This window comes from Pongo pygmaeus, chromosome 7 (assembly GCF_028885625.2).
Source record: "Pongo pygmaeus isolate AG05252 chromosome 7, NHGRI_mPonPyg2-v2.0_pri, whole genome shotgun sequence".
In the NCBI taxonomy this organism is placed as follows: Eukaryota; Metazoa; Chordata; class Mammalia; order Primates; family Hominidae; genus Pongo; species Pongo pygmaeus.
In genome coordinates, this window is record NC_072380.2 from 38,365,296 (window position 1) to 38,383,363 (window position 18,068).

The 18,068-nt window shown below is 41.3% G+C and overlaps 1 protein-coding gene and 1 non-coding gene across 3 annotated transcripts in view; both read left to right on the top strand.

The window, feature by feature from the left end:
• Positions 1 to 18,068, top strand: part of ASH2L (ASH2 like, histone lysine methyltransferase complex subunit) — a 33,863-nt gene that overhangs the window by 6,983 nt on the left and 8,812 nt on the right. For both annotated transcript variants that reach the window (XM_054498597.2, XM_054498598.2), the window contains exons 6-12: positions 2,173 to 2,268; positions 2,891 to 2,986; positions 4,803 to 4,878; positions 7,425 to 7,518; positions 9,055 to 9,272; positions 16,070 to 16,237; positions 16,537 to 16,730. In XM_054498597.2, coding sequence (XP_054354572.1) covers positions 2,173 to 2,268; positions 2,891 to 2,986; positions 4,803 to 4,878; positions 7,425 to 7,518; positions 9,055 to 9,272; positions 16,070 to 16,237; positions 16,537 to 16,730 — 942 coding nt within the window. The remainder of the gene's footprint in view (positions 1 to 2,172; positions 2,269 to 2,890; positions 2,987 to 4,802; positions 4,879 to 7,424; positions 7,519 to 9,054; positions 9,273 to 16,069; positions 16,238 to 16,536; positions 16,731 to 18,068) is intronic.
• On the top strand, positions 10,456 to 10,562 carry LOC129043254 (U6 spliceosomal RNA). Its single transcript, XR_008504359.1, has one exon. It is a non-coding gene; the product is annotated as a U6 spliceosomal RNA (small nuclear RNA).

The window sequence follows — 18,068 nt, forward strand, 5'->3', positions numbered from 1 at the left end:
TCCTTTATTCAGTTGGGTTTTGCTCTATTACCCAGCCTGGAGTGCAGTGGCACAGTCCCGGCTCACTGCAGCCTCAACCTCCTGTGTTCAAGCTATTCTCCCATCTCAGCCTCCCTAGTAGCTGGGATTCCAGGCTCATGCTACCACATCCAGCTAATTTAAAAAAATTTTTTGTGGAGATGTGGTCTCACTAGCTGGTTTCAATGTCCTGGGTTCAAGTGATCCTCCTGCTTTGGCCTTCCAAACCTCTGGGAATACAGGCATAAACCAACACACCCAGCCCCTTTATTTATTTATTTATTTAATGAATTAAAATTTTTAAAGTGATTAGGCAGTTGTTTGGCATGATATTCCTCAATTTGCATTTGACTTTCTTCATGATTAGGTTCAGGTTAAACTTTTTTTTTCCGCTTTAATAGGGACAGGTCTCACTATGTTGCCCAAGCTGGTCTTACACTCTTGGGCTCAAGCAATCTACCGGCCTTGGCCTCCCAAGGTGCTGAGATTACAGTTGTGAGCCACCGTGCCTGGCCATGTGTTAAACATTTTTGGCAAGAATATTACATAAGTATCGTGTGTTTTTTAGACTGCCACACCAGGAGGTATATAAGATATTGGTTTGTTTTATTATTAGTGATCCTAAATTTGACTAGTTGGTTAAGGAGGGAGCATTTTTATCTTTGTGCTAAGTAATCCTTAAGCCATACATGGAGATTATGTGAGTACTTTATTCTCCTACTCCTTTCAACCAGTGATTTTTAGCCACCATTGATTATCCAACCCTGAATCAGTTGTTAGAGTAGTGGTTGTAAATCAGAATACATTCTTTGGTAGCAAGTCTTCTGTAAATAACTTTCCCTCATTCTTTTTTTTTCCCTTTTAAATATCACTGTGGATTATTTTTTAAAAATCAGTGTGTTATAGTCCATTGTTGGAATTTTTTTTTTTTTTTTTAATTGAGACGGAGTCTGGCTCTGTCACCCAGGCTAAAATGCAGTGGTGCGATGTCTCGGCTCACTGCAACTTCTGCCTCCTGGGTTCAAGCAATTATCTTGCCTCAGCCTCCTGAGTAGCTGGGACTACTAGCGCATGCCACCATGCTTGGCTAATTTTTGTATTTTTTGGTGGAGACAGGGTTTCACCATGTTGGCCAGGCTGGTCTCAAACTTCTGACCTCAAGTGATCCGCCCACCTCAGCCTCCCAAAGTGCTGGGATTACAAGCGTGAGCCACCGCGCCCAGCTCTTGTTGGATTTTTTTATTTCTGACCCTCAGGTTGTCCCAGATTCAACCATTGTAGCCCTATCGGACTGACTCCTGAAACTCTTTGATACTCCCCCATCCATTTTTGAACTCTTCCTTACTTTCTGGAACAACAAAATATTCCAGGCTTTCTTTGTACTTTCCCTGGTTCCTTTTAGTAAAGATTTAGTTGTCATGGAGCTAACTCTGGTGGTGGTATTTTTGAAGATTATCTAAATAGGAGGCCAGAAGATGAAGGTCAAAAGTCGTTTCAGTCATGCAAGCAGGAGTTGGTGAGAGCCACAGTCCACAGTCACAGCAGTGGGGATGGAAGGGAGTCCTGATTGGAGTGACATTTCTGAAATTTTAAAATTTATTTGGTGAGTGTTTAGGTGTAAAAATTGTGAGAGAAGAGTCAAGGACAACTCTTAATGTGTCTAGCTTATTCTGGGTAATGACTGGTTCTAAGTTATCAGGAGCAAGAATAGAAATCTGAAAAGCAGATTTATGAGGTAAGATACTAAGTTCCATTTTAGTCACAAGAAGTTTGAGGTCCCTTTAGGATGTCCAGATAGAGATGTTTCAGCTGGTAGAGATAAGAGTTCAAGAGAGAATAATTTGGGAGTCATCTTCCAATTAACAGCCAAGGGACTGTGGCAGAGCTTTTCTCTCCAACTGGAGTGTAAGCCCTACATGGCTAAGGTTTGTTTATACTTGTGGAAATCCCCATAATCTGTGTATTGTGTGTATGCAATGAAATATTCAGAGATTAAAAGACAAACATGTAAACCTTGTATAACACCACGGGGGGAAAAACTAACATGGATTTTTCTCTTGATTCTAACAAGGTCTTTGAAAAATGCTGTTTTCTTTCTTTGTCAGCATATCTTTGACTGCAGCGGTAATAGTCTTAATTTATTTTGAAAATTAGGATATTATACCATTTATTGATAAATACTGGGAGTGCATGACAACCAGACAGAGACCTGGGAAAATGACTTGGCCAAATAACATTGTTAAAACAATGGTAAGTAGATTAAAATGGATTAGACTTGACATTTTAAAAACCGTTGTTTTTTATAAGAATTAAATAATATTTTGTCGTCTCATTGTGAAATGATAAAATTAGAACAACTTAATGTTAAATCTTTGAGTGTGAGATACAGCTAATTGTGAATTTTAGTAGTTTTCACACACAGAATCAGTGAGATGCATATTGTCTTATATGAACATTGCCTGCATACACCTGGTTTTATGTATTGAAACTTGTCCACAGTACTTTTCCAAGAATAATTTTGTATTGAAATTAGAGACCATTTCTTTTCTTCTATTAAAAAAAATGTTATAGGCAGTATTGTCCTTAAAATTAAAGAGAGCACCTGGGGAGAAGTCAATAGCAAGCTATTAACTGTGCTTATCTTTGTGAAATAGAAGGATAGGTGAGGATTATGAAAAACTTGGGCACTCTTTGTGTTTCTCTGTTGTTTGAATTTTTTGATGGTCACTGATTATTTCTTAGAAGGAAAAATGATACTATCTTTTTTGGACACTGCACCTAGGAATTGACTTTTAGAGTTGGTGGTTGATTACTAATTCCATACTTTTAAGTATAAAATGTTCATTAATAGTAAAACACCGCTTCTTTTTAGAGTAAAGAAAGAGATGTATTCTTGGTAAAGGAACACCCAGATCCAGGGAGTAAAGACCCAGAAGAAGAATACCCCAAATTTGGACTTTTGGATCAGGTACATTAATATGTTTTACATTTTCTTTTTGATTTTAAGCCACTTGGGGATAGGTAATCAGGTTCTGTTTACATTTGTATATTTGCCACATAACACACTGCCATTATATGCACATAGCATGGTGGACTCCAAAAAAATAGTGACTGATATGAGAGTACTCACCTTCAACCAAGAGACCAGTGTTTTATAGTGTTTTCATTGTCGGTCTTCTCCAAAATGTTATGAATTTCTTCAAATCACTTTTTTTTTTAACTTTAGTTTCCTCACTTGTAACATGTAAAAATGCTGTTTCAAATTACTGCTAATCTTCGTGCCATCTTAAATTTTGCTCTTAAAAACATTCTTTGTTGTGAAAAGAATTTGTTATGAAGAATTTGTGTTGCATATCTAACATAACAGGAAAACGAAAATTGCCGTTTTTTGTTCAACAGCAGGGTTCACATTTGGCAAGTCAGAATGTCAAATCTTAAAGCTGTGTCTTTACATATTTGATTTGCCAGCTTTGAAAATGCAGGATTCAGCCCAGTGCAGTGGCTCATGCCTGTAATCCTAGCGCTTTTGGAGGCTGAGTCAGGAGGATTGCTTGAGTCCAGGCATTCAAGACCAGCCTGGACAATATAACAAGACCTGTCTCTCAAAAAAGAAAATGCAAGATTTCACATAGAAATTTAGATTTCTGTCGTGTAAAATGAAAACATCTGACTGCGTGGGGCCTGAAATCCCACAGGAGCTGAGTCAATGGGGCTTAGGCACTCTCGTTTGCCCTGTGCCCTCTCCTGCCTCTACCCAAGTTGATTGATTAATTGCCATTTATCGCCATTCTGAAACTATTCTGATCCTTACACTTGGCCTACCTCACACATACTTGCAAGGGTGCTTGCTGGTCCTTAAAACACCAAAGTTTGGGACTCTGCAAGCTTCATTGTTTAGAATTGTCCATTTCAGACTGTGCGTGGTGGCACATGCCTATAATCCCAGCACTTTGGGAGGCTGAGGCGGGCAGATCACTTGAAGTCGGGAGTTGGAGACCAGCCTGGCCAACACGGCGAAACTCTATCTCTAGTGAAAATAGAAAAATTAGGCCAGGCATGGTGGCTCATGCCTGTAATCCCAGCACTTTGGGAGGCCAAGGTGGGTGGATCACCTGAGGTCAGGAGTTTTGAGACCAGCCTAGCCAACATGGTGAAACCCCGTCTTTACTAAAAAATACAAAAATTTAGCTGGGCGTGGCAGGAGGCGCCTCTAATCCCAGCTACTCGGGAGGCTGAGGCAAGAGAATCGCTTGAACCTGGTAGGCAGAGGTTGCAGTAAGCCAGTATCGCACCACTGCACTCTAGCCTGGGTGACAAGAGTGAAACTCTCTCAAAAAAAAAAAAAAATTAGCCAGGCGTGTTGGTGTGCGCCTATAATCCCAGCTACTCGGGAGGGTAAACCAAGAGAATCGCTTGAACCTGGAAGGCAGAGGTTGCAGTAAGCCAATATTGCGCCACTGCACTCTAGCCTGGGTGACAAGAGTGAAACTCTCTCAAAAAAAAAAAAAAAAATTAGCCAGGCGTGTTGGTGTGCGCCTATAATCCCAGCTACTCGGGAGGGTAAACCAAGAGAATCGCTTGAACCTGGGAGGCAGAAGTTGCAGTAAGCCGAGATCGTGCCACTGCATTACAGACTGGGCAATAGAGTGTGGCCCCATCTCAAAAAAAAAAAAAAAAGAATTGTCAATTTTAGTTCCCATTCTGTTAGAATTTCTCTTGTTTTATGAGCATCCAGATTGACCGACTTACGTAGACTCCTTTTTTAATTGGATGTATTTTTGCAGGACCTTAGTAACATTGGTCCTGCTTATGACAACCAAAAACAGAGCAGTGCTGTGTCTACTAGTGGGAATTTAAATGGTAAGTGTTTACATATCTCATTGCTGAAATATTTGGAAGGTATTGAATCCACTTGTGCCTAGAACTGGCCATTCTTTTGGTTGACCCTTAACCTGGATACTTACTAAAATGCTTTTATAGTTCAAACTCAATTTTTAGGAACTAGCCAAGGATTTGGCAGATGGTAATAGAGGAGAACTTTTTGTCACTTTACAACACAGTTTGGTCTTGAGTGAGACAGGTTTAGCATAAAACAAGGAACCATTTCAAGGTCAGATTTGCTGTGTTTATATCTGTATCCTTATAACTAACATTAAATTTAGAAAGATTCAGCTCCTCTCCACTCTTTTTCTGCAATTCAGCTGTTACTTTTAACAGATTTCCTGTGCCCATCTTCTAATTGTTCTTGCCCTGAAACTTCAGCTCATTCACATGATAGCATTTCTATATTAACCACCCATTGCAGTTTGTTCTTCTGTTAACCCATCTAATAGCGGGAAAATCCCTCGTTACTAATGGTTCTCTTAATAAGAGTTGGGGTGGCTGAGAGATACTTAGCTGTTCATCTGATATATGGGATCATTAACCTGTCTTTTGGAGTGGTCGCGTCTTAAATATCTGATCATTTCTACTATTACTAATATTTTAAGATGGGTTGGAAATAGCTAGTGTGTTACCTTTTTACAACATATTTTCCCCTTTTAATTGTTAAAATTTGACAAATACATGGTGCCACTTCTGTTCTTACAGGTGGAGCCACTTTTGGAGGTGAATTCCTCCACTGTCTTCTTTCAGCCTCTCAGACTTAAGTATTTTGTGGTTTGGAAAATGCTTTTTGCTGAGCTATGGTAGAAGCTAAAAACTACATAATTTGAAGCATTATGAAAATGGCGGCAATAGCACTTAATATGAAACAGTAGTTGAGTTTAATGTTAGTATTTAAGAGCTTGTATGTTGTCATATTCTGCCTAACATGGCCAGCCACCCCACTTTTGTACTGTTTGCTCTGTTCTGGATGGATCTGAAACTTCTTAAAATAATCAAAATGCAAATGACAATTAAAAATGTAATTGTGGCCAGGCGAGGTGGCTCACGCATGTAATCCCAGCACTTTGGGAGGCCGAGACAGGCAGATCACCTGAGGCAAGGAGTTTGAGACCAGCCTGGCCACCATGGCAAAGCCCCAAATCTACTAAAAATACAAAAAATTAGCCAGGCGTGGTGGCAGGCGCCTGTAATCCCAGCTACTCGGGAGGCTGAGGCAGGAGAATCGCTTGAACCCAGGAGGCAGAGGTTGCAGTGAGCCGAGATCGTGCCACTGCACTCCAGCTTGGGCAACAGAGCAAGACTCTGTCTCAAAAAAACAAAAATTTAATTGTTTTTTGATTATGGTTACTTAAACTAGAGATGATGACATTGCAGCAGTTTAACATTAAACTTTTAGGAAAAATAGGATAACATCTGAGGTGTTCACCAAAGGAAATTCTGCATAAAAATCCTGGTCCTGTATATGCAGAATATGACCCACCTTCAATGTCTTGATCCTTTTTATTGCAGCAGAACTGCTAGTAATTCCCAAGCTTGCCCCAAATTAAGATTTAGTACTCTGCAGTTGTTTACGTAAAGGTGTTTTCCTGCAGTTCAGGGACATTTCCTGGAAGAGAGAAAAATAAAACTAATTGAGAGGAATTTGAACTGGACAAAAATTTCAAAGTACCTATTTCAGAAATATACAAGGTAATCTTCCTTGTGGCTTTAGTATGTAGCTAAATTTTTTGTATAAAATATGTAAATTATCTATTCCTATTAATTGCTTTTAGTTCCACAAGCCACGTTAATCTAACCTGAATTTTAGTGCATTGGCACAATCTTAATAAATGTTGTATTTGACGAATGGGTATGGAACTAAAAATTGCCTAGCAAATCGAAAGCCTTCTTTCTTATTTGTGTCATGTGCAACCACAATGGAGATCTAGCAGTACTGGAGAGAAACACCTTTTTAGTACTTCTGTTTCCGTTTTCCATGTTGGATGTATTTTGTCTTGTTGGATATTCAGGTTCAATGCTTTAGCAGATACGTGCTTTTATGATGTTTATGGACTGTATTTTGTAGTTCAAGCAAGTGAACATCGACGTACAGTGACGATATTCTCTCTTTATGGGTGTTTATATTAATTTGGATGAAAAAAAAAATGTACCCATACAGTCGTTTTCATTCTTTTTAGCTGTGGGTGTTTGGGATCTGAATGAGTGAAAATGCATTTGTGTCATGCCCTGAGAAAGTATACTAATAGTTGCAGTTTATTAGGAACAAAGGTTGAAACTGTAACCCAACCATCATAGTGCTGGATTCATTTGAGCTTATTGCCAGAACCCAGTGTTTCCGGGCTATGAGATGCTCAGTAGATTCTTTGAAAACTAGGGTGAAATCCAATATGCCTTTAGAAGGAAATCCTCCTGTGGTGTTACACAAATGCACATTGGGTGTGTTGGTGCCTATGGAATTTCAGTATCCACATGATACTTCCCTTGTGGCTCATTGAAAGTGATCTGCCTTCTCTTCAAAGGGGGAATTGCAGCAGGAAGCAGCGGAAAAGGACGAGGAGCCAAGCGCAAACAGCAGGATGGAGGGACCACAGGGACCACCAAGAAGGCCCGGAGGTGGGGAGAGTGCCCACCCCGCCCCACCTCACTATTTAAGTATTATTTGGTGCTGGGAAAGTCCAGCAGAGGGAAGAGAGTTCAAGGGTCAGAGGTTAAAAAGCCTGTCCATTTTTTCCAAACCTTGAGCACTTTGAGGGACAAAATAACCCCAAGTTGGAGGCCGGGCACAGTGGCTCATGCGTGTAATCCCAGCACTTTGGGAGGTCAAGGAGGGTGGATCACTTGAGGCCAGGAGTTTGAGACCAGCCTGGCCAACATGGCGAAACCCCATCTCCACTAAAAATACAAAATTAGGCAGGTGTAGTGGTGAGCGCCTGTAATCCCAGCTACTTGGGAGGCTGAGGCAGGAGATTTGCTTGAACCTGGGAGGCGGGTGGCAGTGAGCCAAGATCATGCCACTGTACTCCATCCTGGGCAAAAGAATGAGACTCCATCTTGAAAACAAAACAAAAAACAAAAATAATAACCCCAGGCCAGGCACGGTGGGTCATGCCTGTAATCCCAGCACTTTGGGAGGCTGAGACAGGTGAATCACCTGAGGTCAGGAGTTTGAGACCATCCTGGACAATGTGGTGAAACCCCATCTCTACTGAAACAAAAAACAAAAAAAATAGCTGGGCCTGGGGGCACGTGCCTATAATCCCAGCTACTCGGGAGGCTGAGGTGGGAGAATTGCTTGAACCCAGGAGGCAGAGGTTGTAGTGAGCTGAGATCGTGCTATTGCACTCCAGCCTGGGCCACGAGAACGAAACTCTATCTCAAAAAAACAAAACAAACCCAAGTTTAAGTATCATGTTTTATACATTTGTTAGTACAAAATTTATAGTAGTAACAAGGATAGTGTCTTCTGGTGATAAGCCTGGGGAACCTAGGGAGTGAAGTTCTGTTAAGGTGACTTGAGAAAGGATAGGTGGGGAGGGAGTGTTGAATGTTAGCTCCTTTAGCTCCTTAACTTTCTGCTTCTCCCTTCTCATGCCTTTTCCCTTCCCTTTGTCTAATGCTGAGGTGATGAAATCCAGGTTGCTTATTTATTTATATATTTTTGTGAGATGGAGTTCTGCTCTGTCACCCAGGCTGGAGTACAGTGATGGAATCTCGGCTCACTGCACAAGTTACTTACTTAGATTAGCAAGATAGCGAGTGCTTATGTCTCTGAGCTTCTATTCATTACTTTATAATAATCAGTATACTGAAGAATTTCACCTTAATCACCCCCATTCCTCTCCTCCCTTCCCCCCCCCATAATGTACCAGCTCAGTTTCATAGACATCAATTCATGTTTAAAGACCACTGGGAAGATATCCACAATCTACAAGTAATTTAACCAAAACTACCTTGCTCAATAAAGCTAATCCTTTTCACTTCCTTGTTTTGCCTGAAGAGGGCAGAGTTACCTATTTGAGTAATGAGAAGTATTTGCTGTGAAGTTGCGTGTATTCTAGCTGAAATAAACCAGAGGCCTTTCTTACACAGTTGAATGCATTTGAGCTAGAGGGGTTTTAGTTTTTTGATTTTATTTTTTCCTTTCTGCAGTGACCCTTTGTTTTCTGCTCAGCGCCTTCCCCCTCATGGCTACCCCTTGGAACACCCGTTTAACAAAGATGGCTATCGGTATATTCTAGCTGAGCCTGATCCCCACGCCCCTGATCCCGAGAAGCTGGAACTTGACTGCTGGGCAGGAAAACCTATTCCTGGAGACCTCTACAGAGCCTGCTTGTATGAACGGGTTTTGTTAGCCCTACATGATCGAGGTATGTAAAGTATTGGAGATCATATGGATGCAGGGTTACTTTGAACTGCCGTCATTAGCCTTGTCAGTCTAGAATTAGGTGTACATCTCAGTCTGTTGCCACTGCCTCACCCCCATCTTTGTCTAGATTCATCCAGAATGTGCAAGAAATTCTGTTCCTTCCTATAAGCTCCAGCCGTTTTATATATATATGGTTTTTTAAAACTTTATATTTTGAACTAATTTTAAACTTGCAGTAAAGTTGCCAAAAATAAGTTTTTTTTCTCATCAAGCTTTTCCTAATGATAATATCTTAGAAAACCATAGTACAGTTATCAAAACTGGGAAATTAACATTGGTAAATATTATCAACACAACTAGAGAAAGACGACCTTTCAATTTTACCAGTTTTTCCACTCACACTTAATTATTTCTCTTTAGTCTGTTGTAGTCTTTAACAGTTCCAAAGCCATTGTTTATCTTTCATGACCATGATATTTTTTAAGTGTTTTAATCAGTTATTTTGTTGAATATTCCTCAGTGAGGATTTGTCTGATGTTTTCTTATGATTAGACTGAAGTTAGGTAGTTTGGGGAAGAATAACACGGAAACAGTGTCTTATAGCATCATCTCATTGGATTCATGATGTCAGTAGGTCTTATTGGTTACGTTGACCATGATCATTTGGTTAAGGTGATTCTGCTAGCTTTCTCCACTGTAAAAAACTGTCTTTCCCTCATACTTAACAAATGTCTTAGGCAAAAATACATCGAGTCTATCAATGCAAATATCTTGTTTGTTTTTAAACTTATGTTCACTAATTTTAGCACCTATCAGTGGATATTGTCTGCAACAATTATGACCGTGTCGTTTGATGATTTTCGATTTCCTCTTTCCCTTTTCCGTTGATTATTTATATCAGTATGGACTCATATATATTTACTTTATTTCAGGGAGTATAATCCAATACTTTGATTATTTTGTTGTTTAAATTATTCCAGCTTTGGCAAGTAGGAGCTTCTTCAAGAAGTTGGTTCTTGTGTTCTTTCAATAAGCTGCATCTTTTTTTTAAAAAAAAAACTTCTTTACTTTGAGGCATCAAAAGGTGTTCCTGGCCAATCTTATATTTTCTGTGCCCCAGGCCTACTTCTTCACCGAGCCCTGGTTCCTTTGATTGGAGCATGTTGTTTAGAAATAACATCTAGGTGCTCACTTCCATATATCACATATACCAAAATTGGAATGACACAGAGAAGATGCATGGCCCCTGTGCAAGAATAACACACAAATTCGTGAAGCATTCCTTTTTTTTTTTTTTTAAGTAATAAAGTAAATAAACAAATAGCAATTAATATCTAGGTGTTAGGTGTGCTGTTACTAGGCGTCATTGCTTCTAGACTCCCTCAGTGGTCAGAGGTAGGAAGTGCATGTGTGTATGTACAAACCTGCATGTACACACATAACAATTTATATTGATACCTGGGATGACAGCCTTCCTCCTTTCCTTATTTGTAACGTCTTTCTCCAACAGTGGGAAATGTGAATAATTAGATAGATAATTATCTACAATATATTTATTTCAATGTATTTATTTTGTTATAGAGATCAGGGTCTCACTCAGGCTGGTATGCAGTGATGCAGTCCTGGCTCACTGCAGCCTCAACCTCCTGGGCTCAAACGATCCTCTTGCCTCAGCCTTCTGAGTAGCTGGGATCACAGGCACACGCCACCACACCTAGCTGGGTTTTTTTATTTTAATTTTTTAGAGGTGAGGTCTTACTATGTTGCCTAGGCTGGTCTCAAACTCCTGGGCTCAAGCTGTCATCCTGCCTCAGCCTCCCAGGGTCTTGGGAGTGAGCCACCATTCTTGACCTTGTTCATCTTTAATATGCACATCAAGTAGTTTCAGAATTTATTTATTTATTCTTTTTTTTTTTTTTTTTTTGAGATGGAGTCTCGCCTGTCACCCAGGCTGCAGTGCAATGGTGCAATCTCAGCTCACTGCAACCTCTGTCTCCCGGGTTCAAGCGATTCTTCTGCCTCAGCCTCCTGAGTAGCTGGAATTACAGGCACGTGCCACCACACCCGGCTAATTTTTTGTATCTTTAGTAGAGACGGGGTTTCACCATATTAGCCAGGCTGGTCTTGAACTCCGGACCTCGTGATCTGCCCGCCTCAGCCTCCCAAAGTGCTGGGATTACAGGCATGAGCCACCGCACCCAGCCAGTTTCAGAATTTCTAATCCCTGGGAGAAACATTTACTAAGTAGATTATAGCATTTATGTATAGCCCTTTTTGTCTTTAGACTTGCCGTACTCAGTCCAAGGTACTGGTAACTTAGATTAGTTCTTTTCTTCCCCACTTCCTTTAGTGTGGTCATGTCCAGTTAAGTTAGGTTCATTTGCTAGTGTTTGATGCCATTTTGGATTCTCCCACATGTTGATTGTTTGTGTGTATGTATGTTTGGAGTGAGGATGTGTGAAACATTACTATGGTTCTGGGAGTCAGAGCTGTACAGAACGGTTTACAAAATGTCACTCCCTCATCACCCGTACAATGCCCTTTTCACTCTCTTTTTTCCACCATCTTCCCACCCACGCTCTAGTTTCTAGTTTATCCTTCCTGTATTTCTTCACAAATGAGCAGATACAGTATATGTATATGTTCTTTTATCTCCCTTTTTTGTTTGTTTATGGGTTTTTTTGGTTTGATTTGTTTTTTGAGGCTAGAAGGCAGTGGTGTGATCTCGGCTCCCTGCAGCCTTCACCTCCCTGGCTCAAGCAATTCTCATGCTGAAGCCTCCCAAATAGCTGGGACTACAGGTGTGTGCCACCACCCGTGGCTAATTTTTGTATTTCTAGTAGAGATGGGGTTTTGTCATGTTGGCCTGGCTGGTCTTAAACTCCTGAGCTCAGGTGATCTGCCCATCTCAGCCTCCCAAAGTGCTAGGATAACACGTGTGAGCCACTGCGCCCAGCCTTACCTCCTTTTTTATACATGAATAGCAGCGTGCTATATAGTCTTTGCTCCATGCAATTATTTTATTTTATTTTTTCTTTAGAAAGGTTCTTGTTCTGTCACCCAGGCTGGAGTGCAATGGTGCGATCTCAGCTCACTGCAGCTTCGACCTTCTGGCTCAAGCAATCTTCCCATCTTAGCCTCCCAGGTAGCTGGGATTACAGGCACACATCACTGCACCCAGCTAAATTTTAATTATTTTTTTAGGGACAAAGTCTCCTTCACTGTGTTGCCCAGGATGGTCTTGAACTCCTGACCTCAGGTGATCCTCCTTCCTTGGCCTCCCAAAGTGCTGGGATTACAGGCATGAGCCATTGCATCTGGCCTCATTGTTTATTTGTTTGTTTTCAAGATGGGGTCTCACTCTGCCACCCAGGCTGGAGTGCAGTGGTGCAATCATGGCTCACTGCAGCCTCAACCTTTCCTGTTAAAATCAGCCTACAAAGCCTCGAAATTCTCTCCCACCTTTTGCCATTTTTTCTTTCTGTGGAAGTCATGAGGTTCTCCCCTGATTATTTAGATTGCTCCCTTATCTCACATAATGGCCTGGTAATAAAGTAAGATTCAAACCATATGCAGAGGTAGAGAGATGAATTACAGTGAATACCTGTCTTAGTCCCTTTGTGTTGCTACAAAGGAGGACCTGAGGCTGGGTAATTTGTAAAGAAAAGAGGTTTATTTGGCTAAAAGAAGCATGGCACCAGCGCCTGCTTCTGGTGAGGATCCCAGGCATGTCCACTCATGGCAGAAGGCAAAGCGGAGCAGGCATTAGATGGCAAGAGAGGAAGCAAGACAGGGAGGGAGGTGCCAGGCTCTTTTTAACAACCAGCTCCTCAGAAACTAATAGAGTGAAAACTCACTCACATCCCCACATTCCGCATTAATCTGCTCTTGAGGGATCTGCCCTCATGACTCAAACACCTCCCATCAGACCCCACCTCCAACATTGGGATCAGATTTCAACCTGCACTTAGGAGGGTCAAATACCCAAACTATAGCGATACCTTGTACACTTTTCACCCAGATTTTAACAGTTCAAGATTTTGCCATGTTTGCTTTATCTGTTTATTTATTTGTCTCTCTTTTTCTGAATTAAAAACATATATATATATCACCCTATGTACACTAAAAACTATGCAACTCTTTAAAAATGCGGCTACTGGGGCCGGGCGCAGTGGCTCACACCTGTAATCCCAGCACTTTGGGAGGCTGAGGCGGGTAGATCACCTGAGGTCGAGAGTTCAAGACCAGCCTGACCAACATGAAGAAACCCCTTCTCTACTAAAAATACAAAATTGCGGGCCTGGTGGCTCATGCCTGTAATCCCAGCTACTCGGGAGGCTAAGGGAGGAGAATCTCTTCAACCTGGGAGGCGGAGGTTGCAGTGAGCCGAGGTCGCGCCATTGCACTCCAGCCTGGGCGACAAGAGTGAAACTCCATTTCAAAAAAAAAAAAATGCGAATATTTTCCTTTATAACCAAAATAATTCCATGCTATCGTCCAAATTCAGTTCATAATCAGATTTCCTTGTCTTAAATACTGGTTCATCTCCTGAGATATTTATTAATTACAAAAGAAAAATTGTCATTTAGCAGTGGAGAAACCTGGCAGGCATCATCTTAATCAAGTGACCAGAGTGAACATCACTATTTTGATAGCATATATGATGCACTGAGGGGCACAACATTACCTCATTGGAGTTCCTGAGTAAAAATAACAATAACCTTGACCTTAAAATGAGGAAACGCCAGGCCGGGCACAGTGGCTCACACCTGTAATCCCAGCACTTTGGGAGGCCAAAGTGGGTAGATAACCGGAGGTCAGGAGTTTGATACCAGCCTGGTCAACATGGTGAAACCCCATCCCTACAGAAATACAAAAATTAGCCAGGCATGATGGCAGGCACCTGTAATCCCAGCCACTTGGGAGGCTGAGGTGGGAGAATCGCTTGAACCCGGGAGCCAGAGGTTGCAGTGAGCCGAGATTGCACCATCGCACTGCAGCCTGGATGACAGAGCAAGACTGTATCTCCAAAAAAAAAAAAAAAGAAAACACCAGACAAATGTATCTGAGGGACATTCTACAAACTGAAATGACCAATATTCTTCAAAGTGTCAAGCTTATGAACAGTTGAAGAACTGTTTGAGATTGGATGAGACTAAGGACACGTGACAACCAAGTGAAATGTGGAATCTAGGATTAGAACCTGGGCCAGAAAAGGGGTTATTACTTGGATAATTGGCTTAATTTTAAGAAGGTCCATGGATTATTTAATAGTATTATTGTTAATTTTCTGGTTTTGATGATTATGTTATGATTATACATGATGTGAACATTTGGGAAAACTCTGAAGCACACACTAGGACTCTACTATTTTTTGAAAGTTTGAAATTGTTTTAAAACAGTTAAGGCCAGGTGCAGTGGCTCATTCCTGTAATCCTAGAACTTTGGGAGGCCAAGGAGAGTGGATTGCTTGAGTCCAGGAGTTTGAGACCAGCCTGGGCAACTTGGCCAAACCGTCTCTACAAAAAATTAGCTGGGTGTGGTAGCACTTGTAGTACCAACTACTTGGGGGCTGAGGCAGGAGGATTGTTTGAGCCCAGGAAGTCAAGGCTGTAGTGAGTCAAGATGACACGACTGCATTCCAGCCTGAGCAACAGCATGAGACCTTATCTCAAGGAAAAAAAAAAAAAAAAACTAGTCAAGAGGCTAGCCACAATGGCTCATACCTGTAATCCTGGCACTTGGGCCAACACAAGATCGCCTGAGGCCACGAGTTCAAGGCTGTGGTGAGCTGTGGTTGTGCGACTAAGAGCAAGACCCTGGCTCTAAAAAAAATGAAAAAAATAAAGAAGTTAAATTTTTTAAATGAAAATTTATTCAAATTAAGTTCCAAACTCATCACCATTGGTTTGTTATATTTGAGGGAATATGCAATATAATTAATATCAATCAGATGTCTTAAAGTTAATCACATGTAGGCTGGGCTCAGTGACTCAGCTTGTAATTCCAGCACTTTGGGAGGTCAGTGCAGGTGGATCACCTGAGGTCAGGAATTCGAGACCAGCCTGACCAATATGGTGAAACCCCGTCTCTACTAAAAATACGAAAATTAGTTGGGCGTGGTGGTGGGCGCCTGTAATGCCAGCTCCTCAGGCTGAGGCAGGAGGATTGCTTGAACCTGGGAGGCGGAGGTTGCAGTGAGCCAAGATCGTGCCACTGCACTCCAACCTGGGCTACAGAACAAGACTCCGTCTCAAAAAAAAAAAAAAAAGATAAGCCAGGTGCGGTGGCTCATGCCTGTAATTCCAACACTTTGGGAGGCCAAGGCGGGCAGATCACGAGGTCAGGAGTTCAAGACTAGCCTGACCAACATGGTGAAACCCTGTCTACTAAAAATACAAAAATGAGCTGGGCGTGGTGGCACGCGCCTGTAATCCCAGCTACTCGGGAGGCTGAGGCAGGAAAATTGCTTGAACCCGGGAGGTGGAGGTTGCAGTGAGCCGAGATTGCACCACTGCCCTCCAGCCTGGGTGACAGAGCGAGACTCCATCTCAAAAAAAAAGATAATCACATGTAATAAAAACTAGGTAGCCTAACAACTTTCTCTTTTTTGTTCCTTTCTCATTCCTTGCCAGTATCTTATGCTGAGATTTTTAAACTCCTCAACTAATATTTCAAACACCTGACCTGATATTTGTGATTTTTAAATTTTGTTTTATTGGACTAATGTTTTTGTGGCAATTGTCCCCAAGAACCTCAAATAAGTTGCAGGCCTTGTTTTAATCTCTGTCACCGCAGCTCCCCAGTTAAAGATCTCAGATGACCGGCTGACTGTGGTCGGAGAAAAGGGCTACTCTATGGTGAGGGCCTCTCACGGAGTACGGAAAGGTGCCTGGTATTTTGAAATCACCGTGGATGAGATGCCACCAGATACCGCTGCCAGACTGGGTTGGTCCCAGCCCCTAGGTAAGCTGGGGCCTTAATATGGACATCACAGCAGATAGAGAGGATAGACCATCTGGCCAAGGGCTAAGGCTTCAAGGCTGTTGGGTTTACCAGATTGTGGGCATAGAATTCAGTTCCTGAGGGTTGAGCTGGTTTGCTATTCCCGGGATATTTTTGTAATTCTTTGCTTGTGAGAAAGTTTTTAAGCAATTTTACAAAATTGACCAAAAAACATAAAAAGAAATAGGATCTTTTTCCTTCAGCAAACTAGATTTGACTTGCAGTCTTCTGACTTCCTGTGTATGTTTTTATTGGGACAGGAAACCTTCAAGCTCCTTTAGGTTATGATAAATTTAGCTATTCTTGGCGGAGCAAAAAGGGAACCAAGTTCCACCAGTCCATTGGCAAACACTACTCTTCTGGCTATGGACAGGGAGACGTCCTGGGATTTTATATTAATCTTCCTGAAGACACAGAGACAGCCAAGTCATTGCCAGATACATACAAAGATAAGGTGAGTTTGTCCTCTCCCGGCAGATTCCTGGCTTTGAAGACCTGTGGCAGCCAGTGCTTATCACTGTGGCTTGCGTGATCTCTTAGGAGCTGACCCACAGCTCACGTTTTTTCCTAACCTGTTATGACATTTTCAGAATAACAGTAACAATCGGTGCACAAATAGTCATCCATTCATTCTTCTACCCATCTATCATTTGTCTTTTTTTAGTGCACTATAGAGAAAATGACAGACATCAGGACACTTTCCCACTAAGTACTTCAGGATACATAAGCTAGAATTCAACCTGTTTAATTCATTCTTTTGATACAAAATTTATATAAAATGAAGTACACAAATTTTAAGTGTACATTCACTGAGTTTCGAGTTTGACCTAAACTATTGAAATGTAGGATCCACTAGGCATGATGGTTCACACCTATAATCCCAACAATTTGGGAAGCAAGCTAGGAGGACTGCTTGAGCCCACGAGTTCAAGACCAGCCTGGGTAACATCACGAGACCCCATCTGTACAAAAGACTAAAAAAGTGCCTATAGTCTCAGCTACTTGAAAAGCTGAGATGGCAGAATCATTCAGCCCAGGAGTTCAAGGTTACGGTGAGCTGTGATCACACCACTGCACTCCCCCCAAAAAAGAGATGTAGACACTTACCATCACCTCAGGAAGTTTCCTCATGCCTTTTCCCAGTTAGTCCACACCCCCACATAGAGGCAACCACTGTTTTAACTTTCTTTCCCACCATACTTTAATTTTTACCACTTCTTGAACTTAAATGGGCTCATGCAGTCTGTAGTCTTTTATATCTGGCTTTTGAGACTCATCCATTTTGCTGCATATATTTGTGCACCCTTTTCAGTGCAGGGTAGTACTCCATTGCATGAATGTGCCCCAGTGTGTTTATGCATTTTCCTACTGACAGACACTTGGGCCGTCTCTGGTTTGGGGCTACTATGAACAAGATGCTATGAATATTCTTGTACAAGTCTTTTTGGATCATCGGATAGTTACATATTTAGCTTTATAAGAAATTTGCCAAACTCTTTTCCCACCATGTATGAGGGTTTTAGTTGCTGACATTTATGATTGTCTGTCAATTTTAGCCATTTTTGATGGGTGTATAGTAGTATCTCATTGTGAGTTAAATTAGCATTTCTTTGATGACATACTGGGCATTTTTCATGTGCTTTTCGGCCACTCATATGTTTTTTGTGAATTTTGTCTTCAAATATTTTGCCTGTTAATATTGCTATTCTGAGACTTCTCTGTTCTTTTTTTTTTTTTTTTTTTTTTAAGTTTCAATTTTTTTGGTAGAAACAGGTTTGTTTGTTTGTTTTTG